Raw genomic sequence first — 25,597 nt, 5'->3', positions numbered from 1 at the left:
GCATTTTTCGAGTGTTTTGACCAGTTCCTTGTATGAATACTGTACTTCCCAGAATGCAGATTCCTAAAATGATACACTGAACCAGCACGGCGTGCTGCGCGATGGGTGAGCCTAACAGCCTGCACAATTGGGAATGCATCTGTGGATCAGTGTGGTGTGGTATAATACAGGTTATATTCAGGATAAGTAATGTATTTAGAAAGTTTTAGGGTCAGTTCAGAGTTTTTGTTTTTTTATTCGGAAACCGCATCCGAATTGGTGCCAAAAAACATCCGAAATCGCCCCCTATTGAATTCAGTGGGAGGTGTCTTCTGGCTGCTCGCGGAAACAAAAAGCGGCATGTCCTTCCTGCCGTGGTTTCCACCTCTGATCTATTTGAAATCAATGGAAGGCAGAAAAAACCTGCAACACTAGTCTGTGTTTTTTGCTATGTTATTTTGCTTACGGTCCTTGCGTTAGCTTTAATGGCTGCGGGCGGAAAATGCTGCGACTTCCTGAAGGAATTCTGAGGCAGATTTTATTTATTTTTTTGCCGGCAAAAAGCCATCTGAACAGGGCCTTACTCAACTTTCAATGTAGATCTATTCTGTGTAATCTGGTAGATGGTGTTGCCCGACAATATAGCACTGCATGCTGCGCTAGTCTTTCCAGCAAACATGACAGATTCTGCGACGGAGGCTCCTAACAAAGCCTCCGACACACATGTGAACACAGCCTTAGCTGTTAAGAAGTGCGTGAGACCCACAACAGATATTAGCAGGGACTCGGACTCCCAATTCACTACTAAAATCTGCTTCAGTGAGGCAAAGATGAAGTGGGATTATCAGCTGACAGAGGTTGGGTTGCAGCTGCTGCCCATAGAAGGCTATGGAGAAGGGAGGCAGAAGAGAGGCGCTGCTCCATCTAATAGTGTTTGTTTTAGGCCGTGTTCCCACGGGTCAGATACGCTTCGTAAATATCACGCAGCATGTCCGACCTAAAACCCGCAGTACACAACGTCCGAAAAATTGCACCACCTTGTTGTGCGTTTTTTGTTTTGTTTTTTTAACGGACTTTCCGCTGCAGAAGAAAGTGCTTATACTCTGTTTCTGCGCATAGTCCGGCCTATGATGATGTTGCAGGCCATGTGACACTGCAGCCTGTGATTGGCTGCATCGGTCACATGGGACGAAAGGTCAGGCCAGGTTAAGTATGAAATGTTTTCTTTTTTTGGTATTCCGGAGTTGCGATTCTTGCAGCGTAATCGCTGCGATTACGCCGCAAAAGTAACAACACTTGGCTTTCTGTTGCGAGTTTTTGAATTGAATTCAATGGGGAAAACCCGCAACAGAAGATCAACAAAATCGCAGCATAAATTGACATGCTACGGAATAAAATTTCGCACCGTAGGTCAAATTATTGTTTACGCTGCATTTTTATTTACCGCAGTATGGGCATGACCTTTTTCTAAATCTTATCCACTTTGCTGCTACTGTAAATGCTGCAGATTTTTTGCGCACAATTCCGTTGTGGAAATTCCAAAGTGTTTGCTACATGGGGACCCGGCCTTACTGTCTCATCCCAAATTTAGTCGAGACATCAGCAGCATCTGTCTGTCTTCAGCTCCTCTTCTTTCCCTTCTCCATAGACTTCTATGGGCAACAGCTGTAACCTGTACTCAGTGAGCTGATAATCCCTCCATCTCTGCCTGACTGAATATGGAGATTGTGCAAGGGGGATGAGGAGAGGAGTTTGATAAGTGGAGAGAAGCTTTTTTTTACAAATATGACACCGTTTTTTTTTTTTTATTTTTTTTTTTTTGAACAGCGGTTTAACTTTAAGCGATGCCCTCCTGCCCTTTTATCCGGGGAGCTGGAATTTGCTAACAGCATCCCGAACTTCGGTTCAGAGAACGTCCTGTTGTCCTAACTGCTCATAAGCCCTTTGTATTTAGCGTTCATCTGCCTCATGATGATGACATTCTAAATACATCTATGACCACAGCTTGAAGTAATATGTCGTGATCAGTAATTTTCTCTCTAGACCGGCAGCTGTATGTTAACAGTGGCTGAGGTGGCATGTTTTCCGAAGAAACTTCCTGTGGTCAGTTTATTTTTTATTTTTTATTTTTTTTACATGCAGTCACAATATCCATCATTTTCAGCATTTTAAATGTTATTGAGTAGACTTTCCTGCTAAAGCTTCCTGTGCTCACCGTCCAGCTGTCAGGAACTGGTGGCTTGTTTTCCAGTCCGTCCGTATTCTATGTGCAGCTGGCTTTTCATTTTACAGTCTTGGTTAGTTGAATTCATGTTTCTTGAACAATCTAATAAACATTTAGTATAGATCTCTACAAGAGTGAGTTATAATCAGATTTTACTATAGTTATAGTATACATTTTTATCGTATTAAACTTTTTGTAGCAAAATAAGCTGCATCCAATTTACTGAAGGCACGTTTTGCATTTTTACATGTCTATACAAAAAAAAGTTTGCCCTGTAGGAAGGAATTTTTATTGCATCTGGCAGAAATTATCGAACTTATTGAGTCTTACTCTATTATTGCTGTCAAAAGTGACGGATCTGCCGACGAAGCCCCGAACGCAGATGTCAACATTGGTTTTCTTCCTGCTTTTCAGCACCGTGCTGACCTGATTAATTGGCCATAATGTGTTTTGTATGGTATAAAAATTTTGATTTAGATCAAGTTATGTCTGTATTTGTCTGTGAAAGCTCGGTAATAAACCATATGTCTAGTGCAGGGGTCGTCGGCTACTTTTACTAAAAGTCCACTTACTGGATTTCGTCAGGTGAAGAACTAAACTGAACACCAGTAGTAAAATGTTGTCTTGCAAACTTTGTCAAACTATTTACATCCAGATGTATTGTTAGTGGGAATACTGGTTGTGACCTCATCGTACGGGCCTACGCATCCTGTACCGGCACCTTATAGGCTGCAAGCCTAACATCGCCTGTAGCCTATGGAATGGTGGAGCAGGGAGCTGCTAGCTCTCTGCTCAACCATAGTATTTAATTGTATCTGCATCCTGTGGATGCAGATCCAATTGAATGTGGCAGCTGCTCAGGGCAGCGGGCCAAAAAATGGGGCTTCTGCCTCGGATGTCCAGTGTTTGCGATGTTACTGGTCCAGTTTCAGACTGCGGTCTGCCAGTTAAGGGTCTCCTGGTCTGGTGTCGCATCACCCACAGAGTTTAACCACCTTGTTCAGATATAAGCTTATTCATTCATAATACAGTTTATCACAGGCACATAATATATTTACAATTAAAATCCTTACCTAGCTTCTACTGAGAGCATGCAGAGATATACAGTAGGTCAGATTATAAATCTGGGTATATTTGGAGAACAGGTCAATACACTTTATGCTCAGTAGAGGGCAGCATACACTGCCTGTTCAGCCACGTTTTATTTAGAGGATGTCGGTTTTTAGGCTTACATTTAGCCTTTCTCAAGGATGACCTCATAATAGATAGTTGCACAATATATATTAGATTAGGTTGCTGATATTGTCTGCATTTCGGGATAAGTGCACATATAGGTTGTTTTCCCTTCGAGATCATTGATCATATACCGTCTTGGTCTCCATTGTATAACTGTGAAAACAATAGACTGTTATGAAGAACCTTGATTTGTTTGCGTGTTGCCGGAACTACATTTCAATGCGAATTTTCACTTCTGCAAGTCCCTTTTTATAGGCTTTCTATCTATCGATCCTATTAATCTATATAATGCATTTACTTTTATGTGCCCTTTTTACTTGGGACTAGTTATTAATGAGCTGCCACCGCTCACTCGCCGCTGATTGATAGATTTCTTCCTATTACTGTGCATTTTGGGAGATGAAAATGATGGGTGCACTTTGACCTCGACTGACTTTTCTGTTGTCCTCGTCTTGCTGCTTTTGCTCACAGCCTGTACAGTTTATGACCTAATCACTAATCATCATTTTACATTGGTGATGAGCTGCTTTCTGACCATTGTAACGGCCCACAAACTGGTTACCCTCCCTGTGCCCAGGTGACTGAAGTGCTCCAGAAAGTTTCACGTGATAAATGGGGGTACAGTCAAAACCAAAACTCCTCTCATACTTTATATTTCCTCAGGAACTGATGGTTTCTAAAATCAGAGGTCTTGTTTAAATGTAAAGTGGTCGGCTGCCAGACGAGTAGTGAATTGATCTTCCTGGCAGTTGTCAGTGGCCTTCTCTCTGGAAAGCATAATCCTTTCTTGTCTGTTCTCTTGACAAGATAATTCTTGTAATATTTAAATGCCTCAGACTCCTTCCTGAAGCTTTTTCTGTTATTTTATTGCCATTCTGCATATTATGGAGTCGGTCTTATATGTACAGTTTTCCATACACCACCAATTCTCGATTTTTCACTCCTCCGTACTGCTTCCGTTCTGTTTTAGCTGCGCGACCTGCCACTCCGTTCAGAGGACCGGGACCCTTGTGATTGGTGGGGGTCCCAACGGTTGGACCCCCACCAATCCGTATGTTATCACCTATCCTGTGGTTAGGAGAACTTAATCTTGAAACACCCCTTTGGGAACATTTTGCACACTGTCCACGTAACACCCTTAGTACCTATAGAGGAATCCATAATCATTAGCTTTCCGTCCACAATTAATAATCAATAATAAATGTCGGTTACTAAAATTAATGTTTCACTTTTTTCTTTTTTTTTTTTTTTTTCCCCGGTAATTACTGATAAATGTTTCTTTCTAATCCACTATCACAAGACAAAAATCGGAGATGTGCTTTTTCATGTCGTAAACTTTTCCTATTGTTGTGGTCTTTGCCCCTCATAACCATTTTTGCTGTCTGGACAACTTTCACATATTTGACTTGGGCCCCGTGCACACGACTGTAAAAATTCTCCGTAATACGGTCACTTGAAACTGTACAGAGGGAGAGATGATGGTAACAGGCTGTGATCTTGGCTTCCCCCTCCCTTACAGGAACCAAACAGGAAGTCAACTTTTTGCTTTTTTTGCTGCTCCCTGAGGGCGGCTCCTAGAATATTGAGCCTGGTGTCATTTGAAAGCTAAGATTCTGGGCTTTATCCCTCTACTAGCCACATCAAGCGTTTAAAGTCATTACGCATTAAATACGTCCTGGGCAGTGAAAGGGTTAATAATAACCAAAATCTGTTTTCACTATTGGGAACCCAAATTGTTAAATTAGATCTTTGTCTATAAATAACTTTTGATTTGTACCCCACTGTCTATTTAGATATTTGGGTATGTGAAGTTCTTGAGTTAGTCTTGCGTTACTGTGCTGAAAAAAAGTTCCACAGTCCCACGGGTCTGCTGTAGTCTCATTTCAAGATGGTCAAAACATAGGTAATTCTGAGGTTTAGACTGTTTGAAAAATTTACTCCGCTCTCAATCTAGAATAGTCTTATCAGAGGACCTGTTACTAGGTCATATAAGTTGAACTGGTTAACCTGAATATCCCTGGGTTTCTTTTTCCCCTGGATTCCCCCGGTTCCCGAGATATGGCCCACTGTTGTGTTGGTTTCCTATATGCTAATTTGCTGTAGTTAGCCAACAGGGTGGAGCTAGCTTCCCTGCCTATAATGCTGACCAATCGTCGCAAGTTCACGCCCTGTTGGCTAACTACAGCAAATTAGCATAGAGGGAGCCAACACAACAGTGGGCCATATCTCTGGAACTGTGGGGTCTAAAAAAACTGCTGGAATAAGAGACATCTCTATACAGGTCAGTAAACCAGTTCAACTTATATATAGTGACAGATCCTCTTTAAAGGGGTATTCCAAGATTAGAAAAAACATGGCTCATTAATTTTATAAATTGCACCCCGCCTGTCAGCAGGTTGTTTGCTGTATTGCAACTGAACTCTACTCTATTGAAGAGAATGGGGCTCAAATTCGTTACCACACAAGCTGTGGATAGGTGAAGCACCATTTTTGGAAGAACTCAACCATGTTTTTCTAATCTAGGTCAATTACTTAAGTGCCACTTATTAATTGTTTGTTGTATATTTGAAGTATTCCTGTATGTAATTGGCTCTACACAATAACCGGTTTTACATTCGTCCTTCCAAAGTGGAGTTTACAGCCTAAACTGCCAGAAAAAAAATTCTTTAAGCCGGCCACAGACATTAGGTCAGTGCTTCTTGAACTGTGAGGCTTCATCTGGTTCATGATGAGGGGCGGCATGCCTCCCAAGCATTCTGAATTCGGTAAAACCATCCCATCGTATTGCATAGGTCCGTGTGGCGGCCGTTGTTTTAACGCGCGTAACACGGACCTGAAATACGCTCGTGTGAATAAGGCCTAAAAGACAGTTTGAATATAATTTTTGAGGGCAACCCACAACGTTTTATAGGTAATATTTCCGTATTTACATCGCCTGTCTTACATGACACGTTAGTATATCTATTTCTCTTATAATACGCTTCCATCATGAATTGCCTTTCCTACTTACAGCTTGCCACATGAAGGTGGCACTGTATATCAGAGTTTCATATGTGCATCTTGGGCATTGCTGTTGAATTTCTTTGGTGGCTGGTAAATGATCTCTCCCGCATTTTACTTTTGCGTTCCTGTTGCCGAGTCTCCGGGCTCCAAATTCTTGCTGTCCTGCCTCTGATTCATTGGTGCACATGGCTGTTCTAATGATTTAGACCAGGCTTTGCCCATACTTGTGTTTTAAAGAGACTGTTTGTTATTATGTGGCACGCTATTTATTTGAAGTAGATATATAGATTACAGTGTAGTTAAGATGACAGACGTATTATTCACCAGAAACCACTACAGCACCGATCATTTGCTCCTGTATAAATTTACATGATAAATACGGCCCTTGATGTCTTAAGAGAACCATTACACGGCAAGAATCATTTGTACGTGTAGTGTATTGACCAGCTCTGCAGTGACACCGCGTAGCGGCAGGTGATGCTGAAGAATGAAATCCAAGATGCATGGCACTTGTTAACCAGGTCAAGCTCTTTGCGGAGCACAATTTACGTGTTTTGTTTTTTTTTGTTTTTTTTTTTAGATTCATTGCATACATATTCTCTCCTATTTGTTGTATACACTAGATCTATGTTCCCCCAGATAGCTTGTGGTTTTTAATTCTTCGAGTTTGAACTGCCCATGCCAATAGAAGCCATATACAATACCGTATAAAAATCTAAATATTCCTTATTAAAACCAAACAACTTTACATCAAGCCACAGCTGTAACATTGACTTGGTGATACATCCAGTTTATATAAAAAATAAATAAATATGTGATTCGAGGCAAAAACATGTCAAAAGTTTTTACGATCATGAAGTCTTTTATGGTTTGTGATCTTGCAGGTTATCCGGCAGTCTTAGGCACTTGGTTGTTGTAGAGTATCTTTGTTTGTCAAGCTTTTCTGTTCTGTTTGGGGGAGATTGTTGCCTTCAAGGTTGGCCAGTCAAGGTAATGGCGAAATAGCAGTGTCCTCTAATCAGTGACTCTCCAGTCAATGCAAAACCACAACCTGCAGATCCACCGGATGGAATGCACTGCTCTACAACTAAAAACGTTAAAGTATTATTACTCAGTCAGCGAATAGTAACTTCTGCTAAGGCTGGGTTCACACCTGCGTTGGTCTTTTCGTTGTTCTGCTCAGAGAAGCAAGACAAGGGAGAAATCGGTAAGCGCCAGTTCCATTGCACCACGGACACTACTGGCGGCCGACTGAACCCGTAGATGTTAATCGGTTCTGCGCTATTGTTTCTGGTATTCTCAGGCAGATTTGCGATGGATGCCCCTAATGGAGCCTCCAACGCAGATGTGAATGAGGCCTGAGTCATAAAATACAAAGTTCCCTCCACATATTACTGGACCCTGCCAGATCTTGTATATCAGGCCTTTGAAAGGGTAGAGTTGACCTCTTTTTAATGGCTGCAATCCCCAGTGTACTTTTTGGCAGTAGGCTGTATATTTGGTTTATGAACTATGGATTAATTTTATAGCTTTACTACCTAGCACTCCTTCTTGGACAGACCTATTTGAAGTATTATCAAACTAGGCAAAAAAACATTTTATATATATATATATATATATATATATATATATATATATACATACATATTTTTTTTATTTCAATGTGTTAACTCGGGGTGCTTGTGAACTTGATCGAGGGTCCACCAGGTACATAAACACTAAGTGCAGCACTCCAGAAATTATTCGAAGTACAAAATGTGGCTTATTAATCCATGTAAATGCTACATTTCAGCCCCATCTCAGGGCCTTTCACAAGCTTGAGAAATTTATTTATATATATATATATATATATATATATATATATATATATATATATATATATATATATATATATAAAAATACACGTACCCACACCACCACTTTTTGCTGTATTATCGATGGAATTATCCTGGTTGCTCCCATTGACAGGGATAATTATTTAGGGTGGATTCCCACACATCAAAACGCTAAGGGCTCATTCAGACAAGCGTAAAACTTGTCGGTGTAAATCACGCACAGCACACTGACCCATTGATTTCAATGGGGCCATTCACACATGCAGGAGTTTTCACGCAGCGTGTCCATTGCGTGAAGCTCACTGCATATCCTATATTGGTGTGTATTTCACACACCTACACGCCCATTGAAGTCAATGGGTGCGTGAAAATCACTCACAGCACGCTGATGCACATCTGTGTGCTGTGTGGGATTTGCGCATCAATTCCATTGGAAAAAAAGTGCTTTGCGAGTGCGTGAAAAACGCATGCCACTCGCAAAGCACAGATGCAAAAAAACACGGACCAGATTTATGCGCGTATTTTACTCGTGTAAATCTGTCACTGGTGTGAATGTAGCCTAAGGGGTTTGTTTGTTTTGTTTTTTTTTGCGGCTTTTATTCGTTTTCCAGTTTATCAAATGCACCCATGCAACTGCATTTTGGTTTGTGGCTTTAAGGCAATTTTGTGGTTTTTCCACACGCAGCATCCTCTGGGTATGGTATTTTTTTTTCCCATAGGCTTCTCTCTAGGACTTTAAAAAATCCAGAACAAAATAACACTAAATGAAAAAGCCATAAAAAAACTTACATTTAAATTAGTGTTTTTAAAGAGCCTGTCACCACATTATAAGTGCCCTATCTCCTACATAAGGAGATGGGCGCTGTAATGTAGGTGACAGTAATGCTTTTAATTTCGACCACGTCGGAATCTTTTCTGTGAGATTTCCAGCAAGGCAAAAGTAATCTCACGAGATTATGATGTAAACGAGATTACGTTTGCCTTGCTGAAAAGATTCAGAAGTGTCAGGATTCTGAATAAACATCACGTCCTGGCTGGAGGTTATGTATATTCATTATCAAGACACTGCAGTAATGTGTGTGTGTGTGTGTGTATGTATGTAGCTGCACATAACGATATAACTATCGCTAGTGCAGTGTAAATGAATTGAGAGAAGTGTATGACGCTGATTGGTCAGCGTCATACACTCCTCTCTACAACACCCACTTGGTCTAAAGTAAAAACACGCCCACTTGGGCATTAAGAAACTAATTAGCATAAAGCTAAAAATCGCTCAAAGTGGTAAAAATAGATTGTTTTTCTAAATAAAAAGCATTACGGTCACCTACGTTACAGCGCCGATCTCCTTATGTAGGAGATAGGGCACTTATAATGTGGTGACAGAGTCTCTAATGCAGTTTAAATTGCCAGAAAAATAAGTTGAAGGAGGCATAAAGGTGTTGCTTGGATGTGTCTCACTACACTACCTGAGAAGGCCCACTGCACACATTTTCAGATGCAGAAGTTTCTGCAACAAAATCTGCAGTGTTGTAAGAATTTCTCGTCCACCCTCTTACTGGGTTAGAGTCGAAGGTTAGGCACAATAAATGAAATACAAGAGTGTATAAAAATGTATGTTGTATAAAGCATAAAATGACTGTTAGTTATTCTGAGACTTATATGGAGATATGTACACACAGTCATAAGCCATATACTGTAGAGACACTTTTTGCTTAACAATAGTTACATAACATGCTAGTTACACATGGACTTTCCACATACACTCCAGTAAAGCCCCTATTACACCGGCCGATTTTGCCCGGTGCAGCGAGCGCCGTTCAACGAAACCGCTCGTTGATCGGGGCTTGTCTGCTCCTGTCACAAGGAGCTATGTACGGGGACGAGCGGTATTACCCCAATAAATACATTGTGAGAGATGGGCTGCCGACCGATAATATTTTACTTTTTTTAAAACTATACGACCAGCAGATGAACGAGCACTTGCTCGTTCATCTGCTGATCGCTGCCCTGCTTACGCTGGGCAATTATCGGCAACAAGCGTTCTATGAACGTTCGTCTGCCTAATAAATGCCCATTGTAAAACCCCCTTTAGTCTCTCCTCCAGTATGTCCCTCCATGTACCCCTTCCCAAGTGGCTCCCCTCAGGAGTCATGCTTGGGGTTTTATACCCCTTTGTCTGCCCCTCCTTGGAGACACATAGTCTGACCTTCCTATTCAAAGAACTTCCTCATGTTACATGCAAATATAGAATAGTGGTGCCACTTATCAACCACCTTTAGCATTTATAACCTCCTGAGTTTGTCAATGGATAAGACTTATTGTCCACAATACCGGTTTGTATCTGTAAGATACCTGTGAAAGTCTGGGTCCTTTGTTATGAGAATCAGGGTAAACAATAGGTGTCTTGCATACTGATGAGATGCATTTCATTGAGACATGCAACTATACCCATGATCTCCATCTTTGATTCACCCAAATAAAACACCCTATATGATATTATATGTGGCTTTCATTTTATGAAACCTCTATTTCTTAGTGTGTTCCTTTCATCTGAATAGTATTGTTTGTGCAGGGGGCCTAAGGGCTCGTGGCTGAGCCCTGTGTGCAGAGCCTGTACGGCAGTGCACGGAGACTATACGGTTCTTTTTAGTACGGAGCCTTACAGCAGTGCTCTGCCGTACAGGCTCTGTCTGAATCCGTGCAGTGAGCTGGTCTCTCTTAGAAACGTTGCAAACTGTGATGGAGCATACCATTTATTTTTATTTTCAAATGAAGTTGAGATACTGTTATGAAATTAGAAATGATTAACTGAAACTTGTGGAAAACAAATACTTTATTTGTCAGCGTTCATGTCGGATGCTAAACCAATTTATTTGCAGTACAGCTGGAATTTACTCACCTTCTAGTATATTTAGAGTTCACTTAGTCTTACTAAGACTTGTATTCTGTGACACAATTTTAATGTGTAGTGCACTTGTCCTTCATTTCCTGCGTGCATTGTGGAAGTGTCGTATCACCCTGCAGAAAGTGACCTTTGCGAGGAATGACTTCCGTTCTGTTTTCAGGGTCATGCAGTGCCCGATGTTGCTCTCGGACAGTCGCCTTCACCTATTCTTGCAAACTCAACTCTCCCTGGAAGAAATTGGAGCCTGCGCCTCTGGACAGACAAAATACTCCGTTTCTGAAGCCATTCATAAGTTTGCCACCTCGAACCGGCGGTTTCCTGCAGAGGAGGAAGAACAAACAAGTTGTCACTTACTTCCTGAGAGGTACTTTCATGTGTGGTGGACCCTCTTATTCTGTTGGTGTTCTACTCCGATAATGAAAAAATTAATTGACTGAGATTTTATTGAGCTGTGACAGCTTCTCATAAGAGTCCTCGCACACCTCCACACTGAATTAATGGCTGCAGTAGAAATTCAATTATCTGCATTCTGATTATGTGAATTTCATTTAGTCAGACTTGAATTATTCGCGTTTAAATTATCTGGTTAAAAAAATATAAAAATCTAACCACACTCCAAATGGCTAATTAAAAGTCCAAATTTCCTGTCTCTTTCTGAAGGGAGATAATTAAAGTTCTCCTCTGTTAATCAGCATTTGCGTGTGTTGTGAAAACCAATTTCTTTCTTCCATCCCCCTCCTCGACTCACCCCTCCCCTCTTTATAGCACAGCTAACTCAGGCCTAAGTTGTTGTTTTTTTAAATGTTTTTGTTTTCTATTTGTTTGTAATAATTTTACGGTTTTTCTTCCACAGTTCGTCTTCAACATTGGAGGCCAAACATGATGGTCATTTTCTACGTGGTTGCAAAGCTGTGAAAGATCATAGAGATACGTGGAAGACTATTTTAGCCCCATCTCCAAAATAGACCATTGGTCTTCTGCTGCATGCACACCCAAGTGCAATTCTAAATCCTAAACAGAGAACATCTGGTAATAGTGAAGAATGCCTTTGTTGAATGGGAAATTGTTGCCCAAAAATTAACCAGGCTTGGAGGTTCCATACAAAGCTCGTCCTCTGGAAGACTGACGTGCTTTAGTGACGAGTCAGCATGTCGTGAGGATACTGGGTTTCCAACGAATGTTACTGGTGCCAATTATGAAGCTGGAAAATAACTTCATGATCTACATACATTTTTTTTTTTTATTATATAAATTCTGAACTGCCTTAAGTTTTCACATTAAGTACGATCATAGTACCAGAATCAGGCTATACATATCTCTTATCTTAGAATATTCAGGGTTTTTGTTTTTTTTGTTTAGATAAAAAAAAGTTGTGTATTTCTAAGCCATTTTTGCAGTACTTTGTGTACGGATACATTGTGCTGTTTAATAGTTGACCCCCATCCTTCAAATGGTTAACTATTAGTTCGACTAGAAACAGAATCTTCTGTCTGTACTGTAAGATTATCTGGTGGTTTCCTAAATGTTCACTGAAGTTTTGTATTTTACTTTAACACTGGAAACGTTGCAGATATTTGATTCCGATCTTAGAGACTGTAAAATGACCGCACGTTGGATTCACCGGCTTCATCACCTCTATTTCAGGAAGATTGTATGCACTTTATATTTTGTCAAATACCTGACTAGAATGTGAAAACCAAAATACAATATTGTACTCTGTAATATGTCATGTCTGTCAGCAGGTGATGCTGGCTTTTATTGGTTTTCTGACATGGCTATTAATAAATTTAACCTGCATAATGTATATTTTTTAGTTTTTTGATTCTCTTTTGTCTAAATAAAGATTTGTACAAATAAAAAAACAAACGGTGTGAATGTTTTTAAACCTTTCTATGCTGATTTATGTCTGATCATCCAGCTTTTTGTCTTTTTATATAAATGGTGATACTCCTAAGGTAGAAACTATTTTATAGAATATTTTATTCACTTGTAGCAGAAGAAATGTCAACAGGTACTTTCAGAAGGCACTTGAAGTTTTTTCTTTTTTGTGTGTGCCTTTATTGGAATATATCTGGAGGTTTTCTAGATGTTCACAGGAGTTTTGTATTTCACAAAAAAAAAAAGTTTCTACGTTTCGGCAAGTCTTTGTGCAGTTTCACTAGATTTGTTCTGTTTTTCAGAATTCTGCATTCACATATACCAAATGTAGCTGATATTAAACAGTCTATGTACCAAAATGCCGAGAATATAAAAACCACACGGAGGCACGTTACATTCACTAAATCTTTTTCCATTCTATCATTCCACCCGGATACAGACAAATACTTCTCCCATATAAGTAGCTTTTACTTCTACATTATTTTTCTGTTCAGCAACATACAAAGAATAACAAGCTGTATGGCAGTGACCAGATTAAATACTTTGTATGTAGTGTTAATAAATCTTCATAACTCCCGAGTAATCCTCCCAATACGTCTCAGACTTCAGAAATTCTCACCAGCAGAAGTCAGGGAGCTATGAATGGGATATTTGAGGAAACTTTTGCATCATCTTTATATACTTTCTGGGCCTGTATGTAAATAGCAGCAATGGAAAGGAATGTACAGCCGAGCAAAGAATCAATAGATATCACTAACCTGTAATATAGATCTGTCATCTGCGTTCTTACCTGTGCTCAGAGCAGCAGCTGAGTCTTGTGCTGATCCCTGCACCTTCCTAACTCCTGCGCTGCGGCGTCGCCTCCTTCCTCAGTGCGCAGGTCTGGACGGAGCCGCACTCTCCGCTCCAGTAACCTGAGCAGCCTGTGACATGGGGAGGAATGAGCTGCAGGAGAGGCAGGACCATTGTCTTCCTGAGAATAAGATGTTGACGACCAGCTGGAGCCTATGAGCAGATCACTATAAATGCAAATCACAGCATTGTGAAGAATGGGGCCCAGGTCATTAGAAAGAAGCAGTGCGAGGTGTTCAGTGCTCGGCAGCTGCTGTCTGATGCCTATGGGCGAACTGACAACCCGAGTTATGGATTCACTCTGCGTGCAACTCATTGCGTCTTGTTGCTAAAATGCTTGATACATCCCACACATAGGAAGATGACAGTCTGGAGACCAACTGACCTTTCTAGCCCATATTTTTCTAATTATCTAATCTATCCCATGTTTTTCTATCCTGCTAGTTGGATTTTAGCTTCTGAATAAACCCACGCAGTTTTTTTTTTTTTGTTTTTTTTTTTTGTTTTTTTTTTTTGTTTTTTTTTTATATACTAAAATTATTCTGATTGTGGCAAAAATGTTTACATTGACCCTCGTAGGTAATTCTTGCTCGATCTGCAAATCCCAGTTCATTTTGGCCTGAACATGCATTGATCGTTCTGTTTTGTATGAAAATGAATATATACACCTATACGTAGTGATGTGTTAAGGGCCTATTCACATCGCCGTTTGGGTTCCGTTCAACCTTTCCGTCAGAGGAACCAATGAACGGGAATCATAGCTTCTGTTTGCATTACTATTGATTTGAACGGTAATGCTTCTGTTTGTGTCCGTTTCAGGGTTTTTTTTCTCGGAGACTGTAGCGTAGTCAACTACACTATTGTTTCCGTGACTTAATTTCTATGGCTGACTGACACCTTCCCGTGTATTTACAGGACGGTGTCCGTGCGGTAGAAACCTTCCGTAAAAAATAGGACGTCTTATTTTACGGACCGTGCGACCATACTTTATGATGGAAGCACGGCCCGCAGATGCGGGTGACTGTCCGGCTGGCCAGGCCTGTAATTTTGGACAGCGATTACGGGCGGTTTACACCTCGAATTACGCCTGAAAAGACGGCTCCAATAGGTCGGCAAACATCTGCCCATTGCTTGCAATGGGTCTTACGATGTTCTGTGCAGACGAGCTGTCATTTTACGCGTCGCTGTCAAAAGACGGCGTGTAAAATAACGGCCACGTCAAAGAAGTGCAGGACACTTCTTGGGAAGTAATTGGAGCCGTTTTTCATTGACTCCAATGAACAGCTCAAATAACGCTAGACCATGCAATTACGTCTGAAATTCAGGAGCTGTGTTCTCCTGAAAACAGCTCCATAATTTCAGACGTAATTGGCGTTGTCGTGTGAACATACCCTTAGATTAAACATACATACAGTATTAGCCAGTGTTTGAAGGGTGGGAAGAAACTGCATGGGGAGAAAAAAAAAAACATGTAGATCCTGACCTGGGACCTGTGGACCCAAATGGTAGAGGCTGGAAGACCATTTCATTGAGTTTTTCATAATTCTTTGCTCGCCAGTGATGCAGATATGGGGTAGTCTCTGAATTATAGTCTTTCCTCTGCTCTAGCACTATTGTAAGGAAAAAGTGGAGGGATTCCCTATAGCAGAAGTGCACAACCTGCAAGCCGATAGCCTCATACAAACCTCTGCTGCTCTGTTTGGCCGCCAACCATGAGGACACAGACGTGTTTGTTTGTGTTTACATTATTTTTTTGTGAACTTTTGGATAATAAATACATCGATCTGATTGGCTGGTGTGGGAACCCCTCCACTTTTCTTTCTCTAGTCTTGATAAATCTTCCCCTTTGGGAAATCAGATTACAAGTGCTCTGGGAAAGGGGTTAATATGATTAAATGCGTTCTCTTACGGTGCTACATAATATGGTGGTAAATAAATAAATCTCCAATTCTTGTGCATTATGTGCCAGAATTTCACTGACCAATATTGTGAGCAAACAAGCCCATAGTCCTGCATTCTGCCAGAATCTGCCCCGGTACTCTGGGTTTGATTCAAATAATATGATATCCTATTGAAGATGCACTATTTGGTCAAAAGTATGTGGACACCACACCTAATTATTGAGTTTAGGTGATTCAGCAACACCCATTGCAAACCGGAGCAAAATTAGTAAAAAAAAAACAAACCCTAGTTCGGCTACATGCACACATTGCGTATTTTGCTGCAGAAAATATGCACCAAAACCGCAGGAAATTCGCAGGTAAATACTGCATCTAATTGTGCATTTTTTCTATACATTTTTCAGCACGTTTTCATGCTGTGGGTTTTGGTGAGATTTTCCGTAGCGCTAGGCAAATACAATTTACAAGTGGAAACACCAGGTAAATTTACATGCTGCGGATTTTAAAATATGCACCGCAGGTCAATTTCCGTCCCGAAAAATACTGCAGAGTATACAACAGATTTCCTGAAATCTCGTTGACTGCTGGCACTGAATAACGCTGCGGATTTGCCGCAGGCAAAACCGCACATAATCGTGTGCATTGAGCCTTAGGCTGGACTCTCATGTTCCGGTTCAAATGAGATTTGCAGCAAAACTGCGTCTTTTGTCACAATTTTCATAAAATCTTGTCAAAATGGCACGATTTTCTGCGATTCGCCGCAAAAATACATTTAAATAGCTATGTGAAAACTCAACCTTATATGTTTTTGCCCAGTGTGCCATATGTATATATAAATATATTGCCATTGCCATATAGTTCCTGGATAAATAGATCTGTACAGCATCCAGATAAGTAGTGCACACACTGCCTGGCGAGTGCCATCAGTGCCCAAACGTGGCTATACTGCACCTATTTCGTGCATACAATTCCCACTTGGTGGCGTCCACTGCCTAGATACATAGTACTTACCACATAGCCCAGAATGTCATGTTTTGTACAGATAGTTTAATACAATGATCCTATAAAGCTAAACAGTACTCACCCAGTGACATACAAAGCCCACATAATTCCATAGAGGGCCCAGAGGGTGACATACTTTGCCCAAGTGGATGCTTACATTGCCCATATAGTCATACTGCCTTAAAGGGATTCTCCAGGACTTTTATATTGATGGCCTATCCTTAGTATAAGTAACTTATCAATATCAGATTGGCGGGGGTCCAACTCCCATCACCCCCATAGATCAGCTCACTGAAGGGGCTGTGATCAAAAACGGTTTACTAGGTACACTTCTGTAGCGACTGTGCCTGGGAATATAGTTCCGATCCGTTTGCGGCAGAGAACCGCAGTCCCAGGCACCGTACATACTACAAGTGATGGAACCAGGCTGCAGAACTACTAAGTGTAAAGCAATGTGCCTAGTAAACCCCTTGAGTCAGCTGATGGTGGGGGGTGCCAGGAATCGGACCCCTACCTCTCTGATATTGATGACATATCCTAAGAACTTCTTCAATTTGCACACATTGTCCCAAACAATGACAGGAAAATGTCAGAATTTGCCCACTTAGTCATATAGTGCCCATATGTGCTTACGTAAACCAAACTAGTGGATACATAGAGCTAAACAGTTTGGCCAGATTTGACAGCACTGGAGTGTTGGACTTGCAGCATCCAGTAAAACTAGTAATGTCTCTCTGACATTACTAGCTTTTCAGTACTGCTGGTTCTTGAGTCCCTAAAGTCCTCTCGGCCAAGCCATTTGGGAGTCAACGGGATAGCACTGAACATTATTGTTCCTGACTAAAAATAAAGTAACTTGACATAGAAACTTTCTGTTCTTTTGTTTGCACACTAAGCAGCCAAGAGAATTTGATTAGTCCCGCCAGTGTCACTGCTTCCTCTCTGGATGTGTGAATCTCTCCAAGCTCAGGCTGGTGACAGCTCGATGACAGTCCTGCAGATTGTCAGACCTCCTGTAGTAGTGGGTTTAATTGGATTACCCATCATATAAAAAACATATCATGTTCACACTGAGACTGTCAAACAATCAGTGATTAAAAAGTTTAGAGTTTGATAATGGAAAGTGACAACATTTTTTTATCCAATGTTGTTTCTTTTAAGTTTATCTGGTTGCTAAGAAAATTACCTCTATCATTTAATCCACTAATGAGTGTTGATGTCCTTAACAGGCTTAAAGGGAATGTGTCGCTAGAATTGTGTTTTTTTTTAGTTAAACAATTATTATTTGAGTGATTACACATTGTTTTAATTTTTTTTATTTTTTCACGAGTCAGGAAATATTATAAATTAGATTCTAATTTATAACATTTCCATGTGCTGAGCACTAGCGGGAGCAGTTCCCAAAATTGCAGCATAGTCACTGTGGTAAAGCAACTTCATTGATTTATGTTGCAAATTTGGGGTGGTCACACGCTCCTCTAGTGTCCTCACACAATCCCCCCTCCCTCTTCTGGCTAGTGCCAGGAGAAGGAAGGGTTTGAATGTCTTCAAACCTCCTACACTGTGTGCCACCATTTTCTGAGCGACTGCACAGTGCTAGGAGGATTAGATACAGGGCTCAGCAGACAGAATCACACGAACATAATACACACATCACATACACGAACATAAATTACCTTCTCCTACGCTTCTGTGAATGGAACGGCTCCCGTTCGCATTCTCTATGGGGTTGTATGTGCCGTATTCCATCTCTCTATGTGTCATTAATCGACACATACAGAGATGAAAAAAAAAATGGCAGCCCCCATAAAGAACTAAAAGTAAGAACAAAGTAAAAAGTAGAACATGAGAACACAAATAAATAAAATTTATGTTTATATCATATTAAAAGCAATATGATAAAAATAAAATAAAAAATAATTTCATGACACCTTCCCTTTAACATCTTTTACTTTTTTGCATCTTAGGCCATCCTAATGATTTTAGCATCTTTTTCCATGACAGATACGGCCATTTTTGTAAAATTGTATATAATGTTTTTTTGTTTTTTAAGAGTAACGTGTGCAAAAGCGCCAAAAAAATAAGGGATTTCTGACCCTTCCATTTAAAATTCGTTGCTATTTGCCAATTGTTGGATGACACATCACCATGATAGGCAGGATTTGGCTGCCACAGTCATAGGACAACAGGATGTGCCAAATAAAGGGGGCAAAGGGACCCTGATAACCAGCAACATGGAACCAATGCCAAATTTTAATGGTAAGTTTATTGTAAAGCAGGGGCTAACTGAGATAAACCTGGGCCCCAAGATATTAAAACTTATGAGCCCTTACGAACCGCTATAGCCATTTAACAACTGGTTTGTGTGTTTTTAAGCTTGCAACACTGTACAAGCATGCAGTAACATATGTTGCCCTCAGGGCCCCATTGTTTCATAATGTTTACTGCATGGTATACATTATTTTACTGTATCACTCTCTATAGAATAGCATAGTCATATGCGCTATTCCATACAGCAAAAACAAGGTATATCGATGCATACCGGCCTGCGTATGCCAAAAGGACGCCCTTTTGACGTAGATGTATTTGACGTATGCATGCATAATTCACTAATGTGATGTGAACAGATTCTTAATTTTAGGAGCACTGATCACATGATTTATTTCTTTGCAGATTTTTGAAACTAAGGAGTCATGCGCCTCCTCTAACCATCGGCCCTCAGGAATTGCCCGAATGGCCATTCTGCCCCTGCCTGTAGGAAATATACTTCTTCAATTTTCCCTGTAAATACGCTCGGACTCAAATAAAGTGTAGTCTTACAATGCAAACATAGATATTATCACTGTTTCATTTGTTATTTATGGGAATTTGCTTGTACATTGTTCATATTTGTACAATCTATAGGGGACTTTCTAATTCGGAGTTTGTAGTGTCTTCTTTATCTGAGTCATACAGAGTGCGCACAGAAATCGCTGAGGACTTTAATTTGATTTTTTTTCCCACAAAAGCAATTACAGAAAAGTGCAAATTTAACATCTGACATTTAACATTTTGCAATGGCAGGCAGGCTCAGCTTAAATGGGGCCTTTCCATGCAACAACAGGAGCCAAAAGGCCTTGTGTCATGAAGTGATGTAAGACACAATCTCAGCTGAAAATGCACAATGAATCGGGAAGGATTTATGTAATTAATTGACCAGTCTTAACCTGTTATCGTGATGTAAGGAATTTGGAACTCATTAATTTGGGCTCTGACAGATTTCATATTAGGCCTGGCAAATATGGATTGAACCTCTTATTCATTGTAGCAGTTCGAATGTTCATGACAGTGAGGATTAGTGAGGAAGACCTATTGCAGGAGTCAAACTGCCTCCCTTTGTAATCAACGCCACTGTTTTCAGTTAACGGATAATGAAAAAAAAAGGGGAGAGGACATCATTGTGTTGCATGAAAGGGTGGAGATAATGCCCAATATGCTGAAATGTACATTGAGCGCTAACATTCACAATTACAGGAACGGAGAGTCTTGTTATCTGGAAGCCTGGTAATTATGTGTCTACCATCTGATGGGCAAACACTTTTTTTTTTTTTTTTTGCTTCTTAAAATGAGACTGTAATTTAAAGATACATAACATCGGAGAAGTGGAAAATACACCACCACTGTTATAAAGTCTTCTGACCGTACTGTGCAATATCAGTGCATCACAACAAGAGTGTGGGGGGAGGGCGAGTAATAGGCCCTAAAAAAAGGGGAAAGATGATATCTACATTTACTCTCATAAATAACTCCTGTTAGCACTTTCCTGATCATTATTCTCTACTGCTTACTTGTGTCTCAAATCCTTTCCATATACATCTATTTTTGTGTGTACCACTTTAATATATATATTTTTTCTTATGTGTCATTATAGTACAAAGCATGCTTATACATAAATTTTTTCTTATATATTTAATATGTATATATTGTTCTAATATATATATTTTTTATGAAGTATATTCATGCTTTTGTATGGTCAGGTATATAAATAAATTATTATTATTAATAATAGGCTTGTGTCTCTTTTTATGTGGCATAGCAGGGATTGTCCACTTATTTGGTTGTATGGTGGTGCACATGTTTATAGTATGGCAAGGACTTAAGATCTACCAATTTCACACTTCTGTAAGACATTTAATTGAAGTTGGAAAAGCTAAGAGTTCTTTTACACCGGACAATATTGGCCTCGTAAAAACGAGCACAGATCAATGAGACAGCTCGTTGATTGCCATTCGTTTGCTCCTTTCACAAGAAGCTAGTATGGGGACGAGTGCTTGTTACTACAATCGCTCGTCCCCATACATTTGAATCATGTCGGCAGCGCGTCTCCCTGTTTACACCGGGAGATGTGCTGCCGACAACAATAATATTTATTGCTGCATAGACTACACGATCAGCCGATGAACTAGCATGTGCTCATTCATGTGCTGATCGCTGCTACACCGGGCAATGATCGGGAACGAGCATTCGCATGAACGCTCGTTTGCCCAATAATAATGTAAAAGGCTCCTAAATTAATTTGCTTGTTTGATGGCTGATCACATCATTTATGTGGCAAACAAAACGAGCGTTTGTCAGCAGCACATCTCCCCATGTAAACAGGGTGCGTGCTGCAGACAAGGTGCAAACTGTATGGGGAGGAAGGATTTTATCAACGATCGCTCATCTCCATACTCACCATCACTGCTCCATGTAAATGAAGGAAACAAGTGCCGATCGACATGCTATTATGGGTAGTCAAAGCTCAGCTAAGTCTGCCTGTGTAAAAGGACCACAAGGGCTTGTCCACATATAACGGAATTGCTGCGTATTTTCCATCGGGAATTGCAGACGAAAAATACGCAGCGGAATACAGTAGCAGCAAAGTGGATCTGATTTAACAAATGTCACCCACACGCTGCGGAAAAATTGAGTCCAGAAATTGGCATTCGGTGCAAAATTTTAGTTCTGCAGCATATCAATTATTGCTGCAGAAAGCGGACTGATTTCCTGCGTTTTTCTGATGTACTGCGTAATTTGCTGCGGAAACGCTGCAGAATATCTTACAGGGGGTGGAAATGAAATCACAGGAAGAAGAAATATCACCATCACACAGCCCCTGAAAAAAACCGCACCAAAAAACCACGGCAAAAATCTGCCTTATTTTCCGCAGTAGAAACCACATGAAATGGTGCGGATTTTCCGAAATAGATAGTCTGCTAGTTGATGCGTAAATGCTATGGAAATTTTCTGCAGCAAATTCGTTACATGTGGACAAGCCCTTACTGTTCCAAATATTGACTATCTCTGCAGATATTTACATTGAGGCCGGATTTACACGAGCGTGTGGGTTTTGCGCGCGCAAAAGGCACTTAACAGCTCCGTGTGTCAGCCATGTATGATGCATGGCTGCGTGATTTTCGCGCAGCCGCCATCATTATGACACTCTGTATGTTTGTAAACAGAAAAGCACGTGGTGCTTTTCTGTTTTCATTCATACTTTTTACTGCTGTTGCGCGAATCACGCGCGTCACACAGAAGTGCTTCCGTGTGTTGCGCGTCATTTTCACGCACCCATTGGCTTCAATGGTTACGTGATGCGCAAACAACGCACAAATATAGGACATGTCGTGAGTTTTACGCAGCGGACTCATGCTGCCTGAAACTCACGGACAGTCTGCACGACCCCATAGACTAACATAGGTCCGTGCGAGACGCGTGAAAATCACGCGCGTTGCGCGGACCTATTATACGTTCGTCTGAATAAGCCCTAAGAGTAAGGATAAGGAAGGATCAGGCATGTTGGATTTTCATACGCTTGTTCCTCAGTGAGAGCGCTCCGAGAGCGACTTATCTCCCACTCAGCCAATCAAAGCATACATAAATATGGAGGGGGGGGGGTCAAGACCGATAGCTGTACGCCAAATGAGGTTTCGTCTGACAACTATCGTATGTGTGTGGCCACCTTTAGGGTATGTTCACACGGCTTATTTACGGACGTAATTCGGGTGTTTTCCGCCTCGATTTACGTCCGAAATTGCGGCTCGATAGCGTCGGCAAACATCTGCCCATTCATTTGAATGGGTCTTACGATGTTCTGTTCCGACGGTCATTTTTTTTACGCCCCGCTGTCAAAAGGCGGGGCGTAAAAAAGACGCCCGCGTCAAAGAAGTGCCTGTCACTTCTTCAGACGTAAATGGAGCCGTTTTCCATTGACTCCATGGAAAAACAGCTCCATTTACGTCCATAATTGACGCAGCGAAAAAGCGCCTCAACATGCCATTTTAGCTGAAATTACGGAGCTGTTTTCTCCTGAAAACAGCCCCGTAATTTCAGCCATAACGGACGCTGCCGTGTGAACATACCCTTACTACTCTGGGTTCTGGGTAACTGTTCTACTATGGTTTATCATAGTCTGGCACTGCATTTGCTATCAGTATCGATCATTCAGCATGATAATTCCAAGAATTAGCCACAGCATTTAGGTTTCCAGTCAAAAGTACGCATTGGGTTTTACTACTGAAATTCAACAGTGACAGTTTTCCCATTATCTCAAACTTCAACCATACACGGTTTCATTTACCATATGGATTTTCGCTAGTATTTGACCACGTCTCTTACTGGAATTCTAAGCTTATTTTATCTTTTAGTATCAAGTTACTGTACTAATCTCTCATATACAGTAACCTAAACTGCAGAGTTGTCACTATGGTATGTGGATACTGGTATTCTCTGATTCCCATGCCAAGTGATAATAGATATAAAAATAAATGTGTTCAGTCTATGATGTCAGTGTTAGTTACAGGTAGAAACACTCTCATAAAGTGGTGGTTACAAGATATTGGTCCCATTTATCAATGTGCCTCATGTAAATGAAGCTTAGTCCGGCTTCAGAGGTGTAAAATATTAAAAGCATAATAATATTTTGGAAACGTACTGTACAAGAAGAAGGATATTGTACAACAATATTTTCCATCACAATATTGTCATCTTGTGATGACCCAATCCTTCCCTGTTTTCATAGAAAATTGACGGACTAGCCCTGATAGCAACACCGCAGAAGAAATGCCTCCCGATCTGACCCCCTTAGACTTTTATCTTTGGGGTCATCTGAAGGCAATTGTCTATACTGTGAAGATACCAGATGTGCAGCAACTGAAACGATGGATACTGGAAGCCTGTGCTAGCATTTTTTCTGCGGTGTTGCTATCAGTGTGTGAAGAGTGGGAGAAGAGGGTTGCATTGACAATCCAACACAATGGGCAGCACTTTGAACACATTTTATAAGTGGTCAGAAACTTGTAAATAACTCATGAAAGAATAAAGTAACGTTAAAACCAAGCACACCATTGTTTTTCTTGTGAAATTCTCGATAAGTTTGATGTGTCACAATGACCCTCTTCCCATTGAAAGAACTAAAGTTGGATACAAAATGGCCAACTTCAAAATGGCCGCCATGGTCAACACCCAGCTTGAAAAGTTTCCCCCCTCCCATATACTAATGTGCCACAAACAGGAAGTTCATATCACCAACCATTCCCATTTTATTTAGGTGTATCCATATAAATGGCCCACCCTGTACTAACAGTACACCATTACTATAACAATACTACATTACTATAATAATACTATAATAATAGCGCTAGGTTTAAAGGGTAACTAAACATTTGACAAACTTCTGACATGTCATAGTGACATGTCAGAAGTTTTGATTGATGGAGGTCCGAGCACTGAACCTCCAACAATCGCTAAAACGAAGCTCCTGAAGTGCTCATGTGAGCGATCTGCCGCTTCGTTTCTGTTCGGCTTTTTCCGACTTGAGTCTGTACTCCGATACATTGGTTTCCAGAAAGAGCCGAACAGACACGAAGCGGCTGAGCGCTCACATGGAGCTGTTTTTGTATAGAGTCAATGAAAAACGGCTTAAAAAACGGCTCAAGGAGTAACATTCACTTCTTTTTGGCGTACAATTTTTAACTCGGTTTAGATAGATAGACAGATAGATAGATGGATGATAGATAGTGAAGACAACTTTGATAACACATAATAGGCTGACAAAAAAAATGGCTCAGCAGTAAACTGTCCCTGAATATTGCACTGATGAATTAAAATATTTTTTTTGGTGCCTGAAACATGTATTCATAGTAGACCTGCCCACAAATAATTTGCCCTGTCATAAAAACAAATCTATGTAAGATAGTAGGCCTCTAAGTAATACAGTCACACAGTTACCATGTGAAACCACTATAGAAGGGCCAAATAATACAGCCACACAATGACCAAATATTACCACCACATAGTGACTGTATAATACCACTATAATGTTACAGAATAATACCTCCACACCATGACCACATATTACCACCACATAGAGACTAAATAATACTACCATACTGTTATTGAATAAAACCTCATCATGACCACATATTCACACCACATAGTGACTGAATAATACCACCATACTGTTACTGAATAAAACCCCCACATCATGACCACATATTATCACCACGTAGTGACTGAATAATACCACCGTGCTGTTACGGAATGAAACACACTATACAAAGACCAATATTACCACACAGTTACTGAATTATACCTCCACATCATGACCACATATTTTCACTACATAGAGACTGAATAATACCACCATACAGTTACTGAATAATACCGCCACACCATAACCAAATAGCAACTGAATAATACCCCCATACTGCTACTGAATAATACCGCCACACCATAACCACATAGTGACAGAATAATACCTTCA

The 25,597-nt window shown here is 40.5% G+C and overlaps 1 protein-coding gene across 5 annotated transcripts in view; it reads left to right on the top strand.

The window, feature by feature from the left end:
- SNX10 (sorting nexin 10) overlaps nt 1-12,978 on the top strand; it is a 39,141-nt gene extending 26,163 nt beyond the window's left edge. For all 5 annotated transcript variants that reach the window (XM_075828645.1, XM_075828647.1, XM_075828649.1 and 2 more), the window contains 2 exons: nt 11,343-11,546; nt 12,036-12,978. In XM_075828645.1, coding sequence (XP_075684760.1) covers nt 11,343-11,546; nt 12,036-12,147 — 316 coding nt within the window. In that variant the 3' untranslated portion in view covers nt 12,148-12,978. The remainder of the gene's footprint in view (nt 1-11,342; nt 11,547-12,035) is intronic.
- The last annotated feature ends 12,619 nt before the right edge of the window (nt 12,979-25,597 follow it).

The sequence above is a fragment of the Rhinoderma darwinii genome, chromosome 5, assembly GCF_050947455.1.
Source record: "Rhinoderma darwinii isolate aRhiDar2 chromosome 5, aRhiDar2.hap1, whole genome shotgun sequence".
In the NCBI taxonomy this organism is placed as follows: Eukaryota; Metazoa; Chordata; class Amphibia; order Anura; family Rhinodermatidae; genus Rhinoderma; species Rhinoderma darwinii.
The sequence above is the reverse complement of the archived record's forward strand: the minus strand, read 5'-3'. Positions and strand labels throughout refer to the sequence as shown.